This window comes from Pyrus communis, chromosome 14, assembly GCF_963583255.1.
Source record: "Pyrus communis chromosome 14, drPyrComm1.1, whole genome shotgun sequence".
NCBI lineage: Eukaryota > Viridiplantae > Streptophyta > Magnoliopsida > Rosales > Rosaceae > Pyrus > Pyrus communis.
Window position 1 is genome coordinate 2,310,497 of NC_084816.1, and position 27,290 is coordinate 2,337,786.

Below are 27,290 nucleotides of genomic sequence, written 5' to 3' on the forward strand. Positions count from 1 at the left end.
TTGTAAAAATAAATCTCTATGGGCATATTATCCAATTTGCAATTTGATCAAATAATTAGGAGTTACATTTTGTGTACTTATTGCATGTCACCAATCAAACAATCAACTGAACAACTTTCAATACACTTTTTAATAATGAGATTAATGATATACAATTCATGCTTTGAAATTATAGAAACAAAGCAATGAAGAGAAAATTGTCTCATAAAATTTGACCCAATCGAAATACATGTAGGGAATCCTTAAGCTTGAGTGAACCCTAAATTGATGCGCACCGTAAAAAGGTATGGTGAGATACACGCAAGAGCTTCTCTGACCTAATAGACTAGAAATTTTTAGTTGTGACCGGAATACTGATGGTACACCATGTGTTTTTATGCAAGTGGTGAAAAATTTTAATTTTTTAGTTATTAAACTTTTAACACACATAACCTACCATTTATATAGGAACACTTGGTGTACCATCTCGTGTGACGGTCACATTGAAAAATCTCATTAGAAAGAAGTGGGTCCCGCTTCAGATTCGGTGCCATGATGGACCATTCAGGTCAGGACAGCTCAATCTCGAGTTCAGAACTTCAGAGCGCGCGCACAGTAACGAACCCAAAAATATCAGAGAAAAAAAGAGCGAGCTTGATGGCACAACAGTAATACCCCACCAAACCCAGGACATTTCCGTAATCTAACAACCTCAACATTGGTGCGAGGTCTTGCTCTCGGGCACCCACTATTTAAACCCATTGGGATCGGTCGGGATTATTCTCTCTCCCTCTGGAATTTCTTCAAGCAGCTTGCGTTCGTTGGAATCTCTCTTTCTCTCTCTAGAAAGCTCGTGGGAGTTCGTCAGGTTTCTCATTGGCAGATTCCTCCGTTGATTTTCTGCTACTGAATCTAATTTTTTTCGAATTTTTGTTTGTATTTTGGTTAAATTTTGATTGTTTGATTAGGAGGTTTTGTTTGGTGGATTAAAGTTTGAATCTTTTGATATGCGCATTGGATCTCAGAATTGAAATTTCCGATAAATTACTGTTTTCGATGCTTTCGGCGGGAGATGATTACTTCAATTTCATTTTTTGCATGAAAAGCTTTGTGTTTGTGTGTGTTGGAAGTGTGAAATGTGGAAGTGCAATGATTAGGGAGTAAAGATTGAGTTTTTTTAGCTAGTTTTGTTGCTTTCATTATGATCTCGTGCAATCGAATCCGCTTTTTCGATGCCGTTGTGGTCCGGAATCCGTTGGTTTCGTGATTATTGTTGTTTTGAAGATGATTGGTGCACGGAACAAAAAAGGAGTGTGTAGTCGGCACGATTGTGGTATTGTCTTATTGTATTCGTATTCTTGTTATTTGCTTTGAGGTTTGATCAGTAATTGTTAGCTTATTTTATAGCATTTTAAAGTGTCAGCTACTATGTAGTTGTGATTATATGTGCGCAATATACGACGTTGATCCAATATTATTTGGTTTCATAAGTATCTTATTTGTTTGGTGGTTGTATCGTGTTAAAGTTTACAACTTTACTTGCATATTAGTATCATCATCTTAAAACTTACAACTTTTCTTGCATATTAGTATCATCATTTTACAACTTTACTTAATATTGCGATTAATCTGGAATGGATGCATGGTATAAAAAGTTTAATTTGATACTCTGGGGAGCTATAAGTTCAGTTCAGAGTACTTAACACTATGCAAAAAAAAAAAAAAAAAAAAAAAAAAAAAGATCTGCTCTGCCGAAGTAACTTACCAGCTACCTGACCTGAATTTAACCCAAGCTTGGCTTAATCAATTTAAGTTTTAGTGCCAAAGTAGGGTTGAATGCTGCTTTGGACTAAGGATCTGATCGAAATGCAGATATTAATAAGTTAAGCTATATGTTTTGATGTTTTGTATGATCATGCACTTGGTTCAGTCTTTCTATTTCATGACCTTGTAAACCTTCTCCTTACCTCTTTCTATGTAGGTCTATGAACATGGGCTCGAATTCAGTTGTGGATATGATAGAGGCCTCCTCAGGGGTTCATTTTTCTGGATTTCACATGGATGGCTTAGAGAAAATACAGAAGGTGGAGCTACCGATAACATCAGCACATGAAAACATGCATAAACAGCCCTTCGTTATTGGTAAGTGTAAATTTATGGTTTGGTTTTCATTGTTGTTCCTAAGCAGGCATGGTAGCTACTTTCTTTAATTCTGCTTTCAAATGATCCATAATTTCATACATATTGTCACAGGTGTTGCTGGTGGGGCAGCTTCTGGTAAGACTACTGTTTGTGATATGATTATACAGCAGCTTCATGATCAGCGTGTTGTTCTTGTTAACCAGGTAATATTTCCTTGTTCAAGTGTAGAATTTTGTGATCTATTAGGCTAGTTGTTACATAATTTTTGCATGATTTTTTTTATTATTTGGTTCTCCTGTATTTCACGTCCGAGAATTTTGCCACTTTTCCAAGTTAGTATCTTATATATCGTGGATGATATTATTACAGGATTCCTTTTATCATAATCTGACTGAGGAGGAACTTAATCGTGTACATGAATACAACTTTGACCATCCTGGTGAGGGCAATATTGCAGCTTCAAATTTAAGGGAATGTAAAATTGTACATGGACAAATATGTATATGAAATGTCATGATTTTTAAATGAATCATGTGCAATCTATCAAAGAATTCCATGCTGCTACAGTTTGAGACACCTAAAATGGTAACCAGACGGTAGTAATGTCGTGCTCTTAGTTTTCTGCATAACTCAACAAGTTGGTTTTCTGTAGTTTTTCTTTAGTGCTTTGCACATGGTTGGATTATAGAAATTTAAAATTAGATTGTGACCTTTGGTATGTTCAGTTACTATTTCTTCCAAGTACTTTATCATGCGTGCTGGTTGGCTCAGTTTTATGCTGGCTGTCTTTCAAGTTTTAATTCATATTTTTTGCGTATCATCAGATGCTTTTGACACTGAGAAACTATTATCTTCTATGGACAAGTTGAAGCATGGGCAAGCAGTAGATATTCCAAACTATGATTTCAAAAGTTACAAGCATAGTGTGTTTCCAGCTAGACGGGTAGGTTTTGAAATCTGCGGCATCTATTAGACATATTGTCCAACATCTTGTTACCTGTTGTTTTGAGGTCTTATTCTTGTGAAGGGGTAGCTTTTGGAATTATATCAGAACACGTGTACACATTCTTATTTTCATGTATCTTGTGTAATTCTATCGTATGCACTGAAATTCTTTATCTTATCTTATTATCCTTAACAGGTAAATCCTTCAGATGTCATAATCTTGGAAGGCATTCTTGCTTTCCATGATCCTCGTGTCCGAGAGTTGATGAATATGAAGATTTTTGTTGATACAGGTCATTTTTCTTTGTACCTACTTTTTCCTTTGGAATTGATAATTTTTCTTTGCCTTCCGAGAGTGCGCTGTCGAAGCTTATGTCGCCACAAACAACTCTCATTGTGGGAAAAGTTTTTTTTTTTTTTTTCATGTTCTAGTATATTCATCTAATTTATATTATTTGGCTTTCACGTTAAATTTTTTAACTTGATTAGCCGGGATGTGGGGTCTCTGGTGTTGCATGGTTGTATTGCTTTTCATTTAATATCTTCTCATCGTATATTGAAATCAATTCTTTGTAATAGTTATAGTTTATGTTTTAGGCTACTGTCATAAGTGGAATGGTATATGTCACGTCATATTGTTACTAAATTAGGCCACTTCACATTTTAAAATTTTCAGTGCAGATGCTGATGTTCGGTTGGCTAGGAGGATAAGGCGTGATACAGTTGAGAAGGGAAGGGATATTGGTCAAGTTCTTGATCAGGTTTGCAACTTTCCATTTCATTGTTGTTAGACTTAATGTTGGTTTTTGTCCGAGCTTATACATAAGAGTTTTTTTTTCATGCTGTGAATTCACAAAAGAGTGTACGTGACTATTTTTTCTCAGTGACAATACTTGTGAGAATTCTCTTCTCGTAGAGTGTTAGTACTCAGTACTTGTGGAAAAGAATTCAAGATAAGTGGTGTACTCTTGAATAAACTGGATAATTTTTTCTACCCTATTGTACTCAAGTCATTCTTTGACTATTTTACTCAGGGTGTTAAAGGGTTTCTTCTTTCATCTCTATTACCTCTACTTAACTTTGTTCCCCATGTTCATGTGATTTAGGCAACCAATTTAATGCTTACAACCTACTTCTTTGATGGTGCCTTTTCACTGATGGTGATTATCATTTTAATGCAGTACTCAAATTTTGTTAAGCCGGCTTTTGATGACTTTATTCTTCCAACTAAGAAGTATGCTGATATCATTATTCCTCGCGGCGGAGATAATCACATAGCTGTTGATTTGATTGTACAACATATTCGTACTAAGCTTGGTCAACATGACCTTTGTAAAATTTATCCCAATTTATATGTCATACACTCTACCTTTCAGGTACCCTTCCTAGATATTTATATTCTTTGTATATGAATTTTATTTTTTTTGGCTCATCAATTATTGTTGCTGGTCTCATGCAGATACGGGGTATGCATACCCTCATACGTGATTCTCAGACAACAAAGCATGATTTTGTTTTCTATTCAGACCGGTTGATTCGTTTGGTGGGTATTTGATTCTTCGAGTCAAGGGGATGATTTGATGGGTTTTAAGATCATTAATGAAATAGGACCAATTATTATCTGTTTAAACCACTCATCATAAGTGCTGAATCTTGAATAGGTTGTTGAACATGGCCTGGGACATCTACCGTTTACCGAAAAGCAGGTGATCACTCCAACTGGTAAGATGATTTTCATTTGGACAAATTATCATATATAACGTTCCCCATATTTGAGTTTTGATTTTGGCTATCCTTTGTTTTCTTTGGTCTGGATGCAGGTTCTGTGTATATTGGTGTGGATTTTTGTAAGAGGTTATGTGGTGTGTCTATCATCAGGAGGTATAGATCCGCTCCTTTAAGGCATTTGGTTTTTCTGGATAGAAAAAAATAGTCTTCTACGATTCTTTCTAGTTTGGCTTTCTTTACACATGAACAATCACTTTCTTTCAAATGCATTCTTGTGAAAACAAATGATGATTATAATTAGAGGTTTTAAGTAGATCTGAATCGAAACCCAACCTGGTCTTTGTGAACCATATGGTCTTGTAACCATCAGGTACAATGTTGTATCTCCTGCTGAGTTTGATTTTATTTATAAAAAAAAAAAATGAATTGCTATACGTTTTAATGGTTTGATTAACATTCTTCTATTACCAGTGGCGAGAGTATGGAGAATGCTTTGCGAGCATGTTGTAAAGGTATCAAGATTGGAAAGATTCTTATTCACAGAGAAGGAGACAACGGTCAGCAGGTTCACACCTCTCTCTCTCTCTTCTCACTCCCACCCCTCGTGTTGGTCCAACTGCATGCATTTTCATGCCTGCATTTCTGTTACCCCCAAATGTTTTTCTTATTGATCCATTGTCTGAACAGCTAATTTATGAAAAACTACCCAACGACATTTCAGAGAGGCATGTATTACTGTTGGATCCTATCCTAGGCACAGGTTCGTTTTTTTCTGATAATATATAGTTATTGTTTGGACTTGCCGATTCTTCAGAATCAAGTACGCTAACAAAGAAAATAAATGACTGTCAAAAGTGATTCTTTTTAAAATCGTATTGAATTATTGGCTATTATAAAACTACATACCATTGTCTTCAGGGAACTCGGCTGCTCAAGCTATTTCTCTAATTTTAGAGAAGGGCGTGCCAGAGTCCAACATTATATTTCTCAATCTCATATCTGTAAGTTAACGTCTCTCTCACGTGCTTCAGGTTCCTCTGACTATTAGTTTGATTTTGGACTACCCTCTGACTGTTACTTGTAAATTTGTAATGATGTTGCACATCAATTGGCCAGGCACCTCAAGGTGTGCACATGGTCTGCAAACGCTTCCCCAGAATAAAGATTGTGACCTCTGAGATTGAAAGTGGTCTGAACGAAGATTTTCGTGTCGTACCTGGCATGGGTGAGTTTGGGGACCGATATTTTGGAACTGATGATGATGATCAAGTGGTAGGTCCTCCATCAGTGTAGTTCCAATAAAAACTGCTAGTTTGTCCAACCCTTTGATCAACTCGAGTTATTTTCGGCAATGATGGAAATCAGTTCAACTTGGCTTGCCTAGTACTGTGCTGGGTTCTACATTTCAGTGTTGAAAAAGTTTTGACTTCATGAAACCGAATTATCATCCTTTGAATCTTGGATAATTTTACTTTCGAACCATTTGGCATATAGGGTTTTTCTTTCTCAGATGATGCTCTTCTATAAAGTGACGATACCGTTGAAAGGGTTGGACCGCTAGTTGTCGTAGCAGGCAGTGAATGTGTGCCTAGATTTTCAAGTTCCCTTTTGAAGTTTACCTTGCATCTGTATGGCTTAAAGGGGAAGCGATTTACGGGCAAATGAATGGCCCTCCCCATGATATGTATTATGAACCAGGACATTTACCGACAGTGATAATATATTTTTCGTTGCTTCACAATTTTCTTGTCGTTCCTCATTTTCGTAAGCTCTTGCATACGGTGAGGGTGTACCGCTCTCAAAATAACTAGTCACGCGATGAGAATTGTAAAGGCTGAACGGGAGAGAGATGCGGTATACACTTATTTATGTGATTAGTTGTTGGATAAAATTTCATTTCAACTATTGATTTTGAGCGATTATCAGTTGTTAATGCATGTGAGATCAATCAAGATGCATAGATTACTGCTGACAATTGGGCAACTGTTCTTCGCATTCCATCTATTACTAGCGAACTGAAAACAGAAAACCGAAATGGATGAGTCACACATGGTTGGTTAGGAGATCCAAAATTTTCCTTTGGTTTGTGTCTCTTCAACTTCTGAGTAATTTGGATGAGGATCGCTAGCCCTTCCACACAAACTTTTGCCTGAGGATATGACTTGCCACTTGGCAAGGAGAGTGATCACTCGTTGCCCAAACATAGGTTGATAACTTTCCTTAGGCTAACCTTTTGACACGTGTCGGTGAATGCCCTGGTGGATTTCTGATGGCATATTCCACCGGAGCTTTGTGTATATAGGTCGTTGGGTGTGTAAGTTAGATTTTGCACTTTCGTCCAGTGTTATCTGATACCTATCCTAAATCCTCAACCATGTCAGCCTTTGTTGGCAAGTATGCTGGTACTCCCTCCCCACCCCTCCTCCCTCTCTTTCTCCTCCCCAACACCCCCCCCTCCTCTCTCTCAATAACAAACTTGTTTAGGACTGCTTTTCAAAAAAACACTTTTGGGTCATAAAATACTTTTATGAAGAAAACACTTTTTAATGCTTTTTTCAAGAAGTACTTACATTTTTTATTTTTATTTTTTTACATGTCTATAATATAATCGTAAGCATAAGTAGTTCTTACGAAACCAGTTCCAAATGAGGGAGTCTAATGGACATGAGTCATGACACTGGTGGAAATCATTTGGGTCTTTGACTAAGAAAAATAAGCACTTTTTCAATAAAATGATTGTGAGCATAAGTACTTCTGACATAACCAGTTTCAAATAAGCAAGTATTGTGGACGTGAGTCCTGATAAGCACTGCGTTGGAAACAATTTTGGTCATTCACCATGAAATTTTCGAAAAACCAAACAATTTCCTTAAGAGAACATGTAAGTGTATATATATATATATATATATATATATATATATATATAACACTCATTGCAGTCATCCCTTAGCCTGTAAAAAGTTTGAATTATACTCAACCCCTCTTGGTTTTGTGCAGAGGAGCTTATAAAGAATGCCAAGTACATTGCCACCCCAGGCAAGGGCATATTGGCAGCAGATGAGAGCACAGGCACTATCGGCAAGCGTCTATCCAGCATCAATGTCGAGAACATTGAGTCCAACCGCCAAGCTCTCCGAGAGCTTCTTTTCACTTCTCCCAACGCCCTCCCTTACCTCTCAGGTGTCATCCTCTTCGAGGAGACCTTGTACCAGAAGAGCTCTGATGGCAAACCCTTCGTCGAAATCCTCCAGGAAAACAATGTCATTCCAGGCATGGTCTAAAATTTCGATAAATAGATACACATTTTTTTTTCGACATCTGTTTTTGGATACACCACTTAAGTTTCCATACTTTCATTAACATCAACGTTTACCACTTTGATTCAGGGATCAAGGTTGACAAGGGCACCGTTGAGTTAGCTGGAACAAATGGAGAAACAATAACCCAAGGCTTTGACTCTCTGGGAGCTAGGTGCGCACAGTACTACAAGGCGGGTGCGCGTTTTGCCAAGTGGCGTGCCGTGCTCAAGATAGGCCTCACCGAGCCCTCGGAACTGTCCATCCAGCAGAATGCGCAGGGCTTGGCTCGCTATGCGATCATCTGCCAGGAGAACGGACTAGTGCCAATCGTTGAGCCAGAGATTTTAACTGATGGAGATCATGACATTAAGAAATGTGCAGCTGCTACTGAAAAGGTTCTTGCAGCAGTTTACAAGGCACTCAATGAGCAACATGTTCTTCTTGAAGGCACACTCCTTAAGCCCAACATGGTTACTCCAGCCTCTGACAGCCCAAAGGTAAAAACAGAAAATAATTGATTATTGCCTCTCTTGAGCTTTCTCTCACAAAGAAATTCTTACATAAAATCATTGTATATATGTCTCGGAATGTAAGAGTTTAATGTTTGTACAGAATCAACCCAAATTACTGTATGTTAGGTTTAGAATTCACCATTGAATGTTATATTAATATTGTAGGAATCGTGATTTAGATGGCTTTGTAATACTATATATGACAATTGGTGTATCGCATACATGTTATAGTTATTGCTGAAGTAAGATAAAAGTTGTATTTGTAACAAAAAAAGTTCATTTCTCATAGAGCGGAGCACGTGCATGTTGGTCGTACCATATAAAAGTAGTTTCATGTCAACATAAAAGTATTGAAAGAGGAAGATTATATATAACCGGCACATACAACATTGTCAACATAATTATTCTTCATACTGAAAGGGCTTCAATCTTTTCCCAGGTTACGCCAGAGGTGATAGCTGAGTACACAGTGACTGCACTCCGCCGGACAGTCCCAGCAGCTGTGCCTGGGATTGTGTTTCTGTCCGGTGGACAAAGTGAGGAAGAGGCAACACTCAACTTGGATGCAATGAACAGGTTGGATGTGTTGAAGCCATGGACTCTTTCATTCTCATTCGGGCGAGCTTTGCAAGCAAGCACACTCAAGACTTGGGGTGGGAAGAAGGAGAATGTTGCAAAAGCTCAGGAGACGTTCTTGACAAGGTGCAAGGCAAACTCAGATGCCACACTTGGAAAGTACTCTGGAGGAAGTGCTAGTGGATTGGCTTCTGAGAGTTTGTTTGTCAAGGGATACAAGTACTAGGCCTTTAACCGGATGGGGTTTTTGGGGAATATATGGGTATTATATGTATAATTGCATGAAGCAACGTAAACTTGTATTTGATTTTGGTCCATGACTCCTGGTATTTGGTACATATTCTACAATGTTAATTCCCATTATAAATGTACTTAACTGACCAAATGTATTCTCGCTCACACTATTCATATTAAAGCAAATCAGGCGCTCATATGAAGTGCTTTAATTTTAACATGATTAAAAGTTCTGTCGATGATATTAATTTTGGATTCCCAAAGCATATGAAGTGCTCTTTGAAGAAACATCAGATATGTAATTTTTGCAGAAAATACTTAAAGTGTTTTTCAGGATCCAATTAGATTTCTACCATGAATTGGTTAAAAAAATATTTTCGCTAAAAGGTCTTTCAATCATTTTAAAAACACTTTTAAAATATTTTTAACAAAGAGATAATTTACAATCAAACAACATATTTACCTTTAAATTAGTCAATTTAAAACGTCAAAATGTAGTTAGTTTGATGAACGATTTATTGGTAGCTTAGTATTCGAAAAACAACTTAGCCCGAATCCTAAACCACATTTGATCATGAACTCAATGGTATCCAAAACAATGTGATGTCAAACTATAAGCAATACAATTGCATTATATTATTGACGAGGATGTTTCACATTCTATAACCGCCATCATTAGCATCCCAACTAAAACACAGAACAATTTTCTACTTGCTCCACACTAAGAACTCTTTGAAGGATACCCATTGTTCTTATACTTGCTCCTCACTTCTTGATTATTTGCTTGATTACAAACACAAAGCACATCGCCTTATGTTTGTACATGAGCATAGCCGACTTACGAAGTCGGTTGAGTTGGACTCAGATTCATCCTAGATGCAAGCTTGTGGTTGCTCTAGATTTTTCTACGACAAACAGAAAACAGTTTTCTAGCCTACTTTACCAACCTAGCCTAAGTCGGTGCACTTGGCTTGTACTTTTCCAGCCAGAGTCTTCAAGCTTGCTGCTATATTTTGCAAGATGTTTTCAACCCAAATTCGGTGCAACACAAATGACCCAAATTCGGTGCAACACAAATGACCCAAATTCGGTGCATGGATTCTGCTAGAAAACTCTAGCAAAATATAGCAGCAAGCTTGAAGACTCTGGCTGGAAAAGTACAAGCCAAGTCCACCGACTTAGGCTAGGTTGGTAAGGTAGTTTAGAAAATTGTTTCGTGTCTGTTGTAGAAAAATCTAGAACAACCACAAGCTTGTGGCTAGGATGAATCTGAGTCCAACTCAACCGACTTCGTAAGTCGGCTATGCTCGTGTACAAACATAAGGTGAAGTGCCTTGTGTTTGTAAGCAAGCAAATAATCAAGAAGTGAGAGCAAGTAGAAGAACAATACGTGTCCTTAGGGTAACGTTGTGAGTGTTAGCTTCTAAAATTGTGAGTTTTTCTTTTGAGAGTTTGTGTTGTAATATTTGTGGATGTAATACAAGTAATTTGCTTACTTGTTTTGTCTCTCCCACATTTAGACTTGTGTACTCTAATTTTCTCAACAATTGGTATTAGAGCTAAGTTCGACTTTGGTGTAGCTTCCTTGAGTCGTGAGGAGTTCAGTACTCTGCAAGTTTGATCTTATTCGGCGAACAAAAATTCTGCCAACATGATAAGAAGCTCAACAACAGAATTACAACACATGGATGACATGCATAGAGTCTTACCTGCAAAGACATGTCACTTACGTATTGTAATTTTTGTTGTTGAGCCTCTTGATTCCTCCAACTACTTGAAGATCACCCATCATGTCGACAGAATTTTGATCTGCTGAACAAGATCAAACTTGCAGGTAAGACTCCCTGCATGTTGCCTATGTGTTGTAATTTCTGTTGTTGAGCTTCTTATCATGTTGGCAGAATTTCTGTTCGCCGAATAAGATCAAACTTGCAGTACTCATGGAAGCTTCACCAAAGCCGAACTTGGCTCTGATACGAATTATTCAGTATTAGAATACAAAATTATAATATTTGGATGTTAGAAGACAAAAACAAGTAAACAAATTACCTATATTATACTCACAAAATATTATAACAAATAAACACTCAAGAAAAAACGCACAATTTATAACCTAACTGTGACATCCCACATCGCCCAGGGGAGTGATCCTTAAATATATATTCCCATCCCTACCTAGCACGAGGCATTTTGGGAGCTCACTGGCTTCGGGTTCCGTAGGAACTCCGAAGTTAAGCGAGAAAGGGGCTAGAGCAATCCCATGATGGGTGACCCACTGGGAAGTTGCTCGTGAGTTCCCAAAAACAAAACCGTGAGGGCATGGTCGGGGCCCAAAGCGGACAATATCGTGCTACGGTAGTGGAGTCGGGGCCGGGAAGTGGTCCCGCCCGGGCCGGGATGTGACAATTTGGTATCAGAGCCTAACCCTGGTCGCGTGTGTGCCGACGAGGACGTCGGGCCCCTACGGGGGGTGGATTGTGACATCCCACATCGCCCAGGGGAGTGATCCTTAAATGTATATTCCCATTCCTACCTAGCACGAGGCCTTTTGGGAACTCACTGGCTTCGGGTTCCGTAGGAACTCCGAAGTTAAGCGAGAAAGGGGCTAGAGCAATCCCATGATGGGTGACCCACTGGGAAGTTGCTCGTGAGTTCCCAAAAACAAAATCGTGAGGGCGTGGTCGGGGCCCAAAGCGGACAATATTGTGCTACGGTAGTGGAGTCGGGCCCGTAAAGTGGTCCCGCCCGGGCGGGGATGTGACACTAACACTCGCTCACTTTCTAAAAACAGAATCTATAGCACTCATAGTCTTATTTGATTCTGACTCACTTCTTGGTTATTTGCTTCTCTACTTGCTTCTTACAAGAAGACATATCACATATTTATCGCAAATGTTTGCCGACTTTTCTACTGTTTACCGACTTAGCTTGGCATAATAGCCACACATTTTTAGTAACTTCTAGTCTTTCTAGAAAAGGCTACTGTAACTTAGATGTTGCTGGACAAACCGACTGTTGGGCGTGAATACTCGACCTTTTCAGTTTATTCTGGATTTGTGCAGGACTTTTGATGAGCTGGGTTGGTTTTTTTGACAGGTGAGTCTACTAAGTGCTTCTGGAACCCCTTGATCAGTTGGATTGGTCGAGTTTGTGAACAGGGAGGACGCCGAGATAGCAGTCAAGAAACTGAATATCTCCGACTCTCGCAATGTAGAAAAAGGTATGTAGGCTAAAAAATATATTTGTTATTGATACGTGAATGTGGAAAAATGGAAGAGAATGCTTTTATTTTTTTCATTATATTTCTCTACAAGATTACAAGGATATATATACATGATACAAATGTGTAGGTAGGACAAGGTAGCCGTCCTAGTGTGTAGGTAGGACAAGGTAGGACGGTTGTAGAGGACAAGGTAGCCGTCCTAGTGTGTAGGTAGGACAAGGTAGGACGGCTGTAGGACGGCTAGTGTGTAGGTAGGACAAGGTAGGACGGCTTGACGGCTGTAGGACATCTTATTCTTCCAATAATAATATTATATACAATTACACAAGGACTCCAACCATATTCCTTATTTGTCTAACACTCCCCCTCAAGTTGGAGAGTGAATGTCAAGAACTCCCAACTTGCGTAACATACTCGAAAACTTTTCTTTCCCAAGAGGTTTGGTAAACAAGTCTGCCAACTGTTGTGCCGTACCCACATGCTTGGTCTCTATTGTGCCATCTACAATCTTATCTCGTATAAAGTGACAATCCATCTCAATGTGACGAGTTCGTTCATGAAAAACAGGATTGGCAGCTATATGTAACGCTGCTTGATTATCACAAAATAAAATGGAAGGACCATCCAAAGGAATGTTCAAATCCTTCAACAAAAAACGAAGCCAAACTATCTCGCAACAAGCACCTGCCATGGCCCTATATTCCGCCTCTACTGAAAAGAGCAAAACGGTTTTCTGTCGTTTCGTCCGCCAAGAAATCAAAGAACCGCCCAAGAATACACAATACCCAGTAGTCGAACGGCGAGTGATAGGGCAACCTGCCCAATCAGAATCACAAAACGCAGTTAACTTGGTCTGGTTGTCAGAACGAAATAATAAACCTTGACCTGGAGTAGCCTTCAAATAACGAACAATACGAAGCGCAGCATCCATATGAGATATCCTTGGCTCGTGCATAAAACGGCTTAGAACATGCACAGAATAGGTGATATCCGGCCGAGTGATAGTGAGATATATTAACCGACCTACTAATCGTCGATACTTTTCAGGATCCTTGAGAAGTTCTCCTTTATCAGATAATTTTTTGTCATCCATAGGAAAAGCAATGGGTCGTGCTCCCAAAAAACCATAGTCCTTGAGAATCTCTAATGCATACTTGCGTTGAGAAATATAAATCCCTTGTTTGGAACGAGAAACCTCAATACCCAAAAAATATTTTAAATCACCAAGGTCTTTTATCCGAAAATGATCACGGAGAAAAGACTTCAGAGAATTAATGGCACTAGCATCATTGCCTGTAATCACAATATCATCCACATAAATGAGCAAAGCTGTGAAAGAAATACCAGACTTTTTAGTGAACAATGAATAGTCAGCTTTGGATTGTTGAAAACCGGCAGAAATGATGGCACTAGTGAATTTGGCAAACCATTGGCGAGAAGCCTGCTTAAGACCATAAAGTGACTTGTGAAGGCGACACACAAGATTCTCCCCCTGTCGCCGAAGACCAGGAGGAGGAGACATATATATTTCTTCATGTAAGTCACCATGTAAGAAAGCATTATTAACATCAAGCTGATGAAAAGACCAAGACAGCAAGAAGACAACGCACCGTAATCATCTTAGCAGTAGGAGAAAAAGTGTCATGATAATCAATACCTTCAGCCTGAGTGAAGCCTTTAGCAACCAAACGAGCTTTGTAGCAGTCAATAGAGTCGTCGGAATTGTGCTTGAGTTTGTACACCCACTTACAACCAATGGGAATTTTGCCAGGGGGCAAGGAAGTTAAAGTCCAAGTACCATTAGCATGTAAAGCTTGAAGCTCCTCAGTCATAGCACATTGCCAATTGGGGTCAGTGGTAGCCTCGGCAAAGGAGGAAGGCTCCACAGTCCGACTGACACAGTTAATGTAAGAAAAATGCCTGGGAGAGTAACGGTGATAAGAGAGAAAATTACAAAGTGGATATCGCGTACCTTGTGTAGAACCGGGTTGCGAAGTCGAAGATGGGTGGGATGGCAGAATCACCTGCGAGCAAACGTAGTCTTTTAAATAGGATGGAGGTTTATGGGCACGGGAAGAGGTGCGGGGAAGGGGAGGATTGGTAGGTAGTGGGGGGGGGGGGTAGGGATGTCCGTGGGTAAAAGGGTGAAAGGTAAGAAAGTAGCGGGGGGGGAAGGAGGGGATGCCGAGAGGGCAGGGGCATGGGGAGGAACGGGTAATGGGGCAGCAAGGGAATCTGTGGGAGGCGTGGAAGGGGAGGAAGGTGGAGGAGGGTGAGGCGTCGGGGCAGGAAGGGGTGGGTTATATGTAAAGTCCAGAGGGGGTGGGATGGGTAGGGTAGGCGAAGAGGATGGGATAGAAGGGTGAGAAACGGCATAAGGGAAAGTACTTTCGTGAAAGATGACGTCTCGACTAGTGAAAATGCGGTGATTGTCGAGATCGTAAAGGGTATAGGCCTTTTGTCCATGAGGATAACCGAGAAAAATGCAACGATGAGCCCGAGGGGAAAATTTGGTGGTGGGAGTGACAGAGGTGGCATATGCCAGACAACCAAAGACGCGGAAGTGGTCATAAGATGGGGTTTTCGAAAAGAGAACCTCAAATGGGGATTTATGATGGAGAAGACGGGTAGGGAGACGATTGATGAGATAAGTAGCGGTAAGAACACATTCCCCCCAAAACTTGATAGGAAGATGGGATTGAAAACGAAGGGCGCGAACGATTTCAAGAAGATGACGATGTTTTCTTTCAACAACGTCATTTTGTTGGGGGGTATAAACACAAAAAGTTTGTAAAAGCACCCCATGATCAGAGAAAAAACTACGAAGAGATAAAAATTCACCACCATTGTCAGTACGAATGCATTGGATGGTAGTGCGGAATTGGGTAGTGACATAAGCAAAAAAATCCTTAATTAATTGTTGAGTGTCGGATTTATGTTTCATGAGGAAGACCCACGTAAAACGAGAAAAATCATCCACAATGGTTAAGAAATAATGAGCACCAGAAAGAGAAGATTGACGATTCGGGCCCCAAATATCACAATGAATTAAAGCAAAAGGGAAAGTTGATGAAATTGAACTCAAAAGAAAAGGTTGACGAGTTTGTTTTGCCAACGGACAAACATCACAAATATGACTAGAATCAAAAGTACAATTAAGAGAGCTAGATGCTAAAGCTTGCAAACGAGTGGAGGAGGGGTGACCAAGACGCCTATGCCAGAGGGAGGAGGGGATGGTAATGATGTTGCAGAGAGGTTGACGGGTGGGGAGAGAAGAGGTAAGGGCCACAAGGTAATACAGATCGCCACGTCGCTTACCCACACCAATCATCGCCTTCGAAACCAAGTCCTGCAAAACACACCAAGAAGGAAAGAAGGTTATGGAACACGATAATCCATCTGTAAGTTTACCAACCGATAAAAGGTCCACTCGGAAATTAGGGACACATAAAACATCCTTCAAAGTAACTGAGGAATTTAAAGGAAGAGTGCCGGTAAAAGTAATGGGAGCGGAAGCATCACTAGGCAAAGAAACAGGCGGCAAATGTGAAGGAGAGCGATTAACCAAACATGAAGCGGAAGAAGTAATATGATATGTAGCACCACTGTCAAGAATCCATTGACCATGACGAGAGGTGACAGGTAACAAACCTTGGGCAAAATCAGTAGTGAGCACGGCATTGGCCTGAGGAGGGGTGGTGGTGTCACGTAGAGCAGCTAGAACACAGGAGTGCTGCTCGGCAGAGAGGTCAGGCATGGCAAGCTGCAAGTCATGCAAAGTGGGCTGGGTCCCGTGCACTTGGTGGGTCACTGGAATAGAAGAGGAGGTGGGGGCCTGGGTGCCTTGCACGTGATGGGCCTGGGTGAAATTATGGGGCCGGGAAGCAGAAAACCGTGGCTGCCGGGGAGGACTGGAAGGTGCATGGCTGCGGGAAGAACTGGAAGCAGTGGCACGGCGCGGTGGTCGCCACGATTGGCCATGGAGGGGATGGCCAACGGGATAGCCATGAAGTTTATGGCAGGTGTCTCGGGTATGATAATCAAAATTGCAGTAGGTGCAGTGGAGGGGAGGACGAGCAGAGGAGGGACGGGACGGGCCACGAACAGCCATGGGAACGGCAGAGAAAGCTGCCGAAAAAAAAAAAAATTAGGGCTAGGGTTATAAACCTGCTCTGTATACCATGTAGAAAAAGGTATGTAGGCTAAAAAATATATTTGTTATTGATACGTGAATGTGGAAAAATGGAAGAGAATGGAAATGGAAGAGAATGCTTATGGAAGAGAATGCAAATGGAAGAGAATGCTTTTATTTTTTCATTATATTTCTCTACAAGATTACAAGGATATATATACATGATACAAATGTGTAGGTAGGACAAGGTAGCCGTCCTAGTGTGTAGGTAGGACAAGATAGGACGGCTGTAGAGGACAAGGTAGCCGTCCTAGTGTGTAGGTAGGACAAGGTAGGACGGCTGTAGGACGGCTTGACGGCTGTAGGACGGCTAGTGTGTAGGTAGGACAAGGTAGGATGGCTTGACGGCTGTAGGACAGCTTATTCTTCCAATAATAATATTATATACAATTACACAAGGATTCCAACCATATTCCTTATTTGTCTAACACGCAATCACTGCCGTAGGGTTCAATTCGCCGCACACCGTAGGAAAGAGATACATGTACGCCGAGAGTTTGAGTAGAGTAAGTCGCGTGAAGATGTTGTCCTCATGAATGTAAATGTTTTTCCAGGATCTTGGTCGTCCTATAATATTAGTTTGTTTAAATATATGACGTGAAGACTTTGTTGCTAATTTTGGTTATTCATGGTTGTTTTCCATTTTTCCATCAAACCCTTCAAAATTGTTTTGCTTGAATTTGATTTTGTTTTTTTATTGTGGAGTAGCTGAGTTCTTCAGTCATTAAATCGAATGATTTGAAAACAATTAATGAACACAATATTAACAATGATACGTGAAAGGTAAAAAAATTGATTATCACTACTTTTAAATAAACTCAAATCTTTAGAGTTTTACACGTAGTTAATTTTTTTTGTCTCGTCTTAATGCTTAACGAGGTTCCGAAATTATGTAATAATATAATGTTGTGATTGGACGTAACTACACCGAAGATGTTTAGATTGAACAAAAGAAAGATGTTTAGAATTGTGCTTAGGAAAGATGTTTAAATGTTGTTGCTCAAAAGTTTCGAGTTTTGATGTAACCATAGTGAAATTATTTCCTGCAGGATTTGATGGAACCATATATTTTGAGGGCGAGCACAATATAGGGAAACTATTGTGTGACTATAAAAATAATATTTGACATATTTTATCTTTTGTTATCCATCGTGTTGATCTATGAACTTAATCACGTAACAAGAAGAAAAATCAAGATTAAATGTGGAGAAATTTTTTTTTGTTACACTTCGTCCACTTAACAGAAAACAGATGTCATGTTATTGAATTAGAGACAAATATATGCAGTATTGTCAACTCTTCCACTCAATAAAGAACAAATGTTATGCACATAAAATAATATCAAGCCTCATGTTGTACTGGAGTTTTTTTTGGGTACTATGAGACTCAAGGCTGACAAAATATATGGAATGCAAGTCCAGTGAGAATGGGTCTAGATGAGATAGAAGTGAAGATTGGAGATAAGGAATTGTTAAAGAGTGAACACTTTCGTTATCTTAGAAGAACGAAGAATTAAATAGAAATCTCAACCCTAGGATACAAGTTGGAATGATGAAGTGAAAGAGTGCATCGAGTGTGTTGTGCGACCGTCATATGCTAGTAAAGTTGGGGTTGCCATAATTAAAGATAAGATAAGAGAAAATTGGTTAAGATAGTTTGAACACGTGAACCAACGTCCTACAGTGACTTCGGTTACAAGATTTGACTATGGGACAAAAACTTGAGGCAAAAGGAGTAGATGACGACCTAAGAAAATTTAGAAACAGACTTTAAAAAAAAAGATAAAAAGTACTTGAAATTAATCCAAGATCTGACATAAAATCGAACATAATAGTGTTCTAAGATTCTACTCCGCCCAACTTAATGAGACAATAGTTTATTGTTGTTTGTACGAGACTCAAGGCCAGAAAACATAAAAACGGCCCGACTCATTAGCAAGGACAAAACGGCGAGTTTCAGTCCATCTGCTTCAAATCTTTTAACCTGCCACTGTGTCCATCTCTTCGCTCTCCTCCTCCAGAAATGTCGTCGTCTTCTTCAATCTCATCGTCGTTTCGATTATTCACCACCAAAATCCCTAGCTCAATTCTCAAACCTAAAACCCCAAAACCTCCATCCATCTCTTTCCCCAAAAGATCCATCACTTTCCAAAGAATCCCCACTATATCCTCCGCCTCCCCTCCGCCGCCGTCCGCATCCGCAACGAGCTCCACGTCCCTGCAGCCCGTCGAGGACCTCCCTCCGAAGCTCCAGGAAATCGTCAAGCTCTTCCAGTCTGTACAGCTCCCGAAGGCCAAGTACGAGCAGCTCCTGTTCTACGGCAAGAATTTGAAGCCGTTGGATGATCGATACAAGACGAAGCAGAACAAAGTGGAGGGATGCGTCTCGCAGGTGTGGGTCAGGGCGTATCTTGACTCAGAGAAGAATGTGTTTTTCGAGGCTGATTCCGACTCGGTCCTTACCAAGGGACTCGCTGCTTTGCTAGTTAGCGGGTTATCGGGCCGCCCGGTGGATGAGGTTTTGCGGGTTTCGCCCGATTTCGCGGTGCTTCTGGGGCTGCAGCAGAGCCTGACTCCGTCGAGGAATAATGGGTTTTTGAATATGTTGAGGTTGATGCAAAGGAAGGCGAAGGAGTTGCTTGTGGAGGAAGAAAATGGAGGGGAGAGTGAGCGTTTCGCGGCGAAAATTGAAGATAATGTCGAAAGTTTGGAGCTTGGAGTGGATTCTGAAGTGGGCGGGGGAAAGAATTCGAATTCGGGTTTGACAGTTGATGGTGGGATTGAGGGTGAGGATATTGGATTGATTTCTAGAGAAAATGTTAAACAATTGGAACTGGTAGCGAGTGAAACAAGCGAAAATGTGGCAGATTCAGGTGACTTGGGAAGCAGAGGGAAGAGAATTCAGGAGAAATTGATGCGAGAGTTAAGTCCTGTGGAATTGGAAGTGGAAGACATATCTTATCAACATGCCGGGCACGCTGGGGTTAGAGGGAGTGGTGATGGGGAGACGCATTTCAATGTGAGAGTTGTGTCTAAGGAGTTTGAAGGGAAGAGTTTGGTTAAGAGGCATAGGCTTATATATGGTTTGTTGCAAGAAGAATTGCAAAGTGGACTACATGCATTGTCGATTGTGGCGAAAACACCATCTGAAGTGAGTGGAGGGTGAAGGCTCGGCTCCTGGTTTCTCACGTGAAAGAGGTTCATATTTTTGAATTTTTGCTCTTATATATTGCTTCGATGATCTTATAATGAGGTTGTTGGTCTGAATTTTCAGAATTGATGTACACATGGTGCTCATAAGATTTGTTAGAATGTGAACATATACTTTCTTGAATCTTTATAATGCATAATTGAATTACATATTGGTGAAAACCTTGTGGCGAACTAGCTATATACTTTAGTTGTCTTTGCAATTGTTTCAAACATTGATTAACTTGGCATAAGACACTGGATAACGATATAGCACTTAGGGGGATCAATAATTCTAATGGAAATTGTCGATTTGCAGACTGAATCTCTTTGTGGGTTCTTTACCATAAGGTAGTTTAGATATGTACTGTCATCCAGTGGAAATTTTAGTACAAAGTATTGAGGTTGTGCTAGTTTTCATCTGCTGGCTACTCTCCAGCCACCAGCTGTCCATTACGTAACATCGTTGATTGTCTATTACACAGTCGTATTGAACATCCGGTCTCTTTAAATCTAGAAAAGAGCTATAGTATATTAGGTGATTTCTGATTAGAACACTTTTGGCATAGGAACTATCTAGAAAAGTACCCCCAACAAATACAAACCTGTAGATGGATTCTCCAGCTCTTGTCTTAATTCAATCTCTGGTTGACTTTCTGTAAAAATTTGGACCAAACATTGCTTTTTATATGAATTCTTTTGATTAAGTAAACATATTAAAGTGGTAGTGCAGCGGTGGAGCACTATAACGGACCAATGTGTCAGTATTAAAACAAGGGAGAAGTTATGCCCAAATCTTTGCAGGATCCTAGTTGAATCTCCATACATCTCTTGCTAGTGCTTCTGATTCCTCTGTTCAGTTCCAATTCAGCAGACCCTTTTTTTTCCGTTCTGCAGATGAGGCTATCGTGTTTCCTCTGTTTTTTAGTCCCATTTCTTGTGTACCATATTTGTTCTAGATGAAAAGTTGTGTCCTGTATGTTTTGTTACTAAGGGACTCGTGAAAGAGCCAACCGAATGTCCGAATGCAAAAACAGAAAAGAAAAAACTACTTCGTAAGTTGTAGAAAAGAATGCTTATGTATCATATTTATTTAGCTGATATAACCTTTATACATTTAGGTTTCAATGTAGACATAATAAGAGCATAGAAGGAAGATACCAGGAAATAGTTCTCCTGATCATCTTTTAGATTTGCAACTTCTTGCTACTAAAACACCCGTTGGTGGACCTGTCATTTGTAACTGGCATCTGCTATGCAACCAGTAAGAAAAATGGATCATACCTAGACTGGCTCTCACTTTAAATGTTCCTCTCATATTATAGTTGACCTGATTGTTCTGCACCTGCGTCCGAAGTGCCACAGCGTGATTGACAGGCAGGTAAACCAAGCTCGATATTAGGCGAACTGATCCCAACCTTCCTTCTCCAGGTCTTTGTGTGAAAGGTGCAAGAGATTGAGTTGCTATGAGCCTGTCAGAAAAGTAAAGCTCCATATCCAGATACTCAAATCTTATATCGATTTTCCGATTAGGGTTGGAGAAATTTGCGAGGAAAGTGAAGTCGCCGTTGAAGTATTCAGGTGAGTCGAAGTAGATGGTGTTGAGGCTTGCATTGGGGATGTCAAATGATGGAGTTTTTGGTTTAATAACTAGGAAGAGTATCAAAGTTGCAATTCCACAGAAAATAAGAATAAGGCTAAATATGAGACACGCAATTGCACAGCACCAGATAAGCGGATTTGTCCGTTGAGGTTGCCGGAGTATTGTTTGCTTTGTCGGTTTACTTGAGACTAGATTTTCTTCATCAGGTGCTGGGGCTTCTCGATTCGGAGCGAACTTTGATATGATGATTTGTCTGGAGGAGATTGGTGTCGTTGGCCTTGTGGATCGGGGCAGGCGTCTGTTATGCTGTTGGGGCGGGGGTTGAGGTAGCGGCGAAGGTGGAACTGGAGATGGCGGTGGAGGTGGGAGGGCTAACATCTCTGAAGAACAACCAGAAGCAAAACAGCTGAACCTAGTGATGAAGGGGGAAGATGAAGATAATTGTTTGTTTAAATAAATGAGGAAACTGATTAAAGCAAGTAAAGGAAAAGAAGCTTTTGATTGAGGGGTAGAAGTGGTATTTGCAAAAGAGGGTTTTGGTGGAGCTAAAGGTGGGATGTTTGTGTTTGAATGGTTTTGCTTTTGAAATTGCTGATTGCAAGCACTGTTTGAAACAGAAGTGGCCCTGTTCTGCAAAGTGCTTTGATTACAAGCACTTTTGATTGGTTTGACTAGTCGAAGTTGTGAATGGTTAGATGTACTGCCAGCTTGCAGTTCTTATTGAACGCCTACAAATGTTTTTATTGACAACTAAGAATGCTTCTAACTGTATTTAGTATAAATAGTTAGGAGTGCCTTCCACAACACAAAAACATTTTGTGAAAAAAGCATATATCAGATGATTTTTCATGACATCGTTGGATTTTTGATAAAAACTTGTACGTGTCTTTAATGAAAGCGCTTATAGCATAAGAACTTGTGAGCACAAGTGTTGGCTACAAAAGCAATCCAAAAAGATGAACAAGATCAAGGGGTTTGGAGCCTGTGATGTAATAATCTTACCATGCTGCTGGTTTTATCTTATACAAACTTGTAAGTGTTTTGACATGTTTAGCCACTAAGGAAGGCGGAAAGTTAGAACTTGCTATAAAGATAGTGCAGAAAAACACTAGACAAACAAAAAGGTTCAAAAGTAAGCAGGTCATGTGTAATCAGTTAGCTCTAAATCATTGGAACACTGAACTATTTGGGATTCATTTATCTTTTCCTTCTTTTTCAAACATTAGAAACGTGTTTTTTTGTTTTTTGTTTTTTTTTTTTTTTTTTTTTTTTGAAAATTAGTGGGAGAGATTTCATTAAAGGCTCAAAAAGTCAGAAAGTTAGAACGACTAGTTACATTGTGGTTCCTCAAACAAGAGATCAATAACAACATCCGGTAGTTCCTCAAACCAGTTACAAAATTTTGAATTACTTAGAGCACCTGATGTGAGAGCAGCTTGAGCAAGCCGGTGTGCGATTTCATTTTTTCTAAAACATTACTATGTGATGAGTGAGATGCATAATTTATCTTATAAGAAAAGCGGATTTGGCACTTATTTTTAAAATTTTCTGCACTTTAAATTGAATATTTTCGGATGATAACAAGCTAAAGAAATGCGATAAAGTCACTCACAAAAAATGTAGTGTCAAGTACTCAGAACTAGTGCTGCATAAAGATTTATATCCCCCAAAAGCCATGGCAATCATGGAGTGCCTTAGGTCAGGCTGGCAGCTGGGTGGAGTGGTACAAAGGAACCGTAGTGCGATCTACTTAGGGAGTTTAAAATTTGCAAACCAAAATAGCGTGAGTGTTGATAATTGGATTATTACTTAAGTGTTGATTAATGTGTTTATTTCTTATTGGTAATACATCATTTAGTTTATAAATTTTGATCTTCCTAACACTACCCTTTGTTGCCATTTAGTACTACGGTCTAGCGGCATTTCTCTTCACTTTTAAGTTAGAGGTCTTAGATTCAATTCTCGCTAAAGGCGAATTTGAACCATATTATTGCTAGCTCATTGTGAGGCTAAACTCATCATGTCCCCTTAGTTTAGATAATATTGTTTGTTCAAAACAAACAAAAAAAAAAAAACAAAAAAAAAACACTACCCTTTGTTGAAAACCCCATAGTGTCTCTTCAAATTAATGATGGATCAACAACACACCAGATTTTCCACTTAATACTACGGTCTAGTGGTATTCCTCTTCACTTGTAAGTGAGAAGTCTTAGGTTCGATTCTCGCCAATAGCGAATTTGAACCACATTATTGCTTGGAAATCATTTAGGAACTTATTAAGAAAATGAATTCTTAATACCATTAAGGGTAGTGTTATTCACATATTATTTTTTATCTTTTTCACACTCTTGTTAATTTTTGTCTATTGATATTCAATTCATCTAATCTGACGGTTGAAATTTGAGAGAAGTGTGTGAGAAGTAAAAATATGAATGAGTAAATAGCACTACCCTACAATCAAATTACAATATTTACCTTCCCTTTCTAGCAACACAACATACATAGACAATTGTAAAGAAAATTTCCTTATCATACTCTTTTTGAGGATTCTCTCCCTTCTAAATTCTCCTCTTTTTTATTTCTCTCTTATTTAAATGGTCACGATTAAGTTATATCAACAATTTATATTGAGTTATAAAGAGAGAAGACAAAGAAGAAAGTGAGTGAAGAAGAAAAAGAAGAAAATGAGATTTGGAGGGGAATAAATCATGCTCCTCTCGAGATATAGGATTTAATGATTGGTACTATGATTCTTTTGTGCATGCTACCGCACGTCATCCAAGTAGCAAAAGGTGAATCCAAGTAGTAGAAGCCTGCCTCGACGACTTGGTGCATGCCTGAGGGCACAGTCTACAGCAACTCCACAACTGGCTGGGGTCATCATCCAACATTCCAACCAGAATTTGGCCGTACACATGTGAGAGATATTTTATATTGTGGAGGTTGCTTGGCCGTCAAGAAAAATAATCAATCATTTTTCGCTTGTCATATTGCCTTACTTAAAGTGAATCATATATATGTTTATTTTTACAATTTGCAAAGATTTAAGGAATATTCCATTTGACATGGTCACTTATGTAAAAATATGTTCGAAAATCTGTCCGCACTGGGAATATGGACTTCCTCCACCCTTAACAAAAAAAATGTAACCATTACGGGGTGATCTAGTGATTGGAGATGAATTCCAAACCCATATTCTATATGACACGTCCTAAGTTCAATTCTTGGTGCTGGTGAATCGCACGATGGTTTGAAATGCCTATGTGAGTCTTCCTAACCCTCAAAGAGATAGACTGTCGTGACGAAGGCACCAACTGGTCTCTTTTTTAAGAAGAGAAAATAAAAATTTTCCACTCAAATTTATGATAGTGCCATACTAATTTTATGTGGAAACAAAAAACTTCGACTAATATTTGCCATGCTATATATCTATATAAATTACTGCTTGTATGTAGAAGGTGCATTGCAGGGTGGGAATGATAAACTTGTAGTCATGCTTGTACCAGGTATGATTTTTTTTTTTTTATCCAAATAAAGGAAACAATGGGATTTCACATTGTAAAAATTTTCTTTTACGAGTATTTTTGAATTATTAAAAGTCTATAATGTAAATCGATGATCTCATCATTGAGTATTGTTAGACGGTACCCCGATCCAACCTTAACTCATACACACAAGAAAGTATTCATACAAGAATTAAAATCACGTACAATCAATTCCTTCTGTGGCTTGATGTGACAGGGTGATATGTTAGACAAATAAGGAATATGGTTGGAGTCCTTGTGTAATTGTATATAATATTATTATTGGAAGAATAAGCCGTCCTACAGCCGTCAAGCCGTCCTACCTTGTCCTACCTACACACTAGGACGGCTACCTTGTCCTCTACAGCCGTCCTACCTACACACTAGGACGGCTACCTTGTCCTACCTACACACTTGTATCATGTATATATATCCTTGTAATCTTGTAGAGAAACACAATGAGAAAAAAAGCATTCTCTTCCATTTCTCTTCCATTTCTCCACATTCACGTATCAATAACAAATATATTTTTTAGCCTACGTACCTTTTTCTACATGGTATACAGAGCAGGTTTATAACCCTAGCCCTAATTTTTTTTTTCGGCAGCTTTCTCTGCCTTTCCATGGCTGACTCTTCTTCTTCCGATGGTGTTTTTTCCCTTCATCATTCCGATCACCTGAATCTTGTCCTTGTATCCAAGAAGTTGAATGGTGATAACTACACATCCTGGGCCCGTGGCATGCAGCTTTCCTTGAGTGCCAAGAATAAACTTGGTTTCATCACTGGCGATATCCAAGAACCTTCTTCCTCCGACGACTCTGATGCTCACGCGGCTTGGCGTCGTTGCAATGACATGATTCTCTCTTGGCTTCTGCATTCTTTGGAACCTGACCTTCAAGAATCTGTGCTTTTTTCCACCTCTGTCCAAGCTGTATGGGATGATCTTCGCGAACGCTTCTCTCAGAGTAATGCTCCACGCATCTTCCAACTCAACCGGGAACTTGCTACAATTTCTCAAGGTTCTTCTTCTATCTCCGCCTATTTTACTCGCCTGAAAGCTCTCTGGGATGAGCTTGCTTCTTATAATGATGGTTGCACGTGCTCTTGCAACGCCAAGCATGACCGTCAACAACTCATGCAATTTTTAATGGGCCTCAACGAATCCTTTGTTGCTGTTCGTGACCAGATTCTTTTAATGAATCCCCTTCCCACTGTTCGTTAGGCCTGTTCCTCGGTGTCTCAAGCTGAAAAACAACGCTCCCTGGGCGTCCTCCGCTCTGTCGATCAACCTGCTGCCATGGCTGTTCGTGGCCCATCCCGTCCCTCCTCTGCTCATCCTCCCCTCCACTGCACCTACTGCAATTTTGATTATCATACCCGAGACACCTGCCATAAACTTCATGGCTATCCCGTTGGCCATCCCCTCCATGGCCAACCGTGGCGACCACCGCGCCGTGCCACTGCTTCCAGTTCTTCCCGCAGCCATGCACCTTCCAGTCCTCCCCGGCAGCCACGGTTTTCTGCTTCCCGGCCCCATAATTTCACCCAGGCCCATCACGTGCAAGGCACCCAGGCCCCCGCCTCCTCTTCTACTCCAGCGACCCACCAAGTGCACGGGGCCCAGCCCACTTTGCATGACTTGCAGCTTGCCATGCCTGACCTCTCTGCCGAGCAGCACTCCCGTGTTCTAGCTGCTCTACATGACACCACCACCCCTCCTCAGGCCAATGTCGTGCTCACTACTGATTTTGCCCAAGGTTTGTTACCTGTCACCTCTCGTCATGGTCAATGGATTCTTGACAGTGGTGCTACGGATCATATTACTTCTTCCGCTTCATGTTTGGTTAATCGTTCTCCTTCACATTTGCCGCCTGTTTCTTTGCCTAGTGGTGTTTCCGCTCCCATTACTTTTACCGGCACTCTTCCTTTAAATTCATCAGTTACTTTGAAGGATGTTTTATGTGTCCCTAATTTCCGAGTGGACCTTTTATCGGTTGGTAAACTTACAGATGGATTATCGTGTTCCATAACCTTCTTTCCTTCTTGGTGTGTTTTGCAGGACTTGGTTTCGAAGGCGATGATTGGTGTGGGTAAGCGACGTGGCGATCTGTATTACCTTGTGGCCCTTACCTCTTCTCTCCCCAC

General features: G+C 40.0%; 4 protein-coding genes across 4 annotated transcripts; 3 read left to right on the forward strand and 1 right to left on the reverse strand.

Annotated features, from left to right (window-relative positions):
- The first annotated feature begins 715 nt into the window (after positions 1-715).
- Positions 716-6,535, forward strand: LOC137715357 (uridine kinase-like protein 3). The gene is made up of 15 exons (XM_068454652.1): positions 716-847; positions 1,961-2,121; positions 2,233-2,324; positions 2,491-2,560; positions 2,946-3,064; positions 3,263-3,359; positions 3,748-3,827; positions 4,248-4,442; positions 4,526-4,609; positions 4,728-4,788; positions 4,887-4,947; positions 5,266-5,359; positions 5,482-5,554; positions 5,713-5,795; positions 5,911-6,535. The coding sequence occupies exons 2-15, from the start codon at positions 1,965-1,967 to the stop codon at positions 6,085-6,087; spliced, it is 1,443 nt and encodes a 480-aa protein (XP_068310753.1). The 5' UTR covers positions 716-847; positions 1,961-1,964; the 3' UTR covers positions 6,088-6,535.
- Positions 6,536-7,148: 613 nt separating this feature from the next.
- Positions 7,149-9,552, forward strand: LOC137716466 (fructose-bisphosphate aldolase, cytoplasmic isozyme 1-like). The gene is made up of 4 exons (XM_068455925.1): positions 7,149-7,196; positions 7,792-8,064; positions 8,181-8,590; positions 9,045-9,552. The coding sequence occupies exons 1-4, from the start codon at positions 7,169-7,171 to the stop codon at positions 9,405-9,407; spliced, it is 1,074 nt and encodes a 357-aa protein (XP_068312026.1). The 5' UTR covers positions 7,149-7,168; the 3' UTR covers positions 9,408-9,552.
- Positions 9,553-18,575: 9,023 nt separating this feature from the next.
- On the forward strand, positions 18,576-21,586 carry LOC137715592 (sufE-like protein 1, chloroplastic/mitochondrial). Its single transcript, XM_068454932.1, has 2 exons — positions 18,576-20,027; positions 21,450-21,586. The coding sequence occupies exon 1, from the start codon at positions 18,853-18,855 to the stop codon at positions 19,993-19,995; it is 1,143 nt and encodes a 380-aa protein (XP_068311033.1). The 5' UTR covers positions 18,576-18,852; the 3' UTR covers positions 19,996-20,027; positions 21,450-21,586.
- LOC137715593 (NDR1/HIN1-like protein 10) lies at positions 20,817-22,645 on the reverse strand. Its single transcript, XM_068454934.1, has one exon. It carries the CDS (start codon positions 21,997-21,999, stop codon positions 21,199-21,201), a length of 801 nt encoding a protein of 266 aa, XP_068311035.1. The 5' UTR covers positions 22,000-22,645; the 3' UTR covers positions 20,817-21,198.
- Between the last annotated feature and the right edge of the window lie 4,645 nt (positions 22,646-27,290).

Bases quoted from the DNA above. Each gene is read 5' to 3' on its own strand.
- LOC137715592 (XM_068454932.1), top strand. From the start codon at position 18,853: ATGTCGTCGTCTTCTTCAATCTCATCGTCGTTTCGATTATTCACCACC.
- LOC137715357 (XM_068454652.1), top strand. From the start codon at position 1,965: ATGAACATGGGCTCGAATTCAGTTGTGGATATGATAGAGGCCTCCTCA. The intron at 4,443-4,525 runs GTACCCTTCCTA...GGTCTCATGCAG, and splicing joins TCATACACTCTACCTTTCAG to ATACGGGGTATGCATACCCT. The intron at 5,796-5,910 runs GTAAGTTAACGT...TCAATTGGCCAG, and splicing joins TATTTCTCAATCTCATATCT to GCACCTCAAGGTGTGCACAT.
- LOC137716466 (XM_068455925.1), top strand. From the start codon at position 7,169: ATGTCAGCCTTTGTTGGCAAGTATGCTG. The intron at 7,197-7,791 runs GTACTCCCTCCC...GGTTTTGTGCAG, and splicing joins CTTTGTTGGCAAGTATGCTG to AGGAGCTTATAAAGAATGCC. The intron at 8,591-9,044 runs GTAAAAACAGAA...ATCTTTTCCCAG, and splicing joins CAGCCTCTGACAGCCCAAAG to GTTACGCCAGAGGTGATAGC.
- LOC137715593 (XM_068454934.1), bottom strand. From the start codon at position 21,999: ATGTTAGCCCTCCCACCTCCACCGCCATCTCCAGTTCCACCTTCGCCG.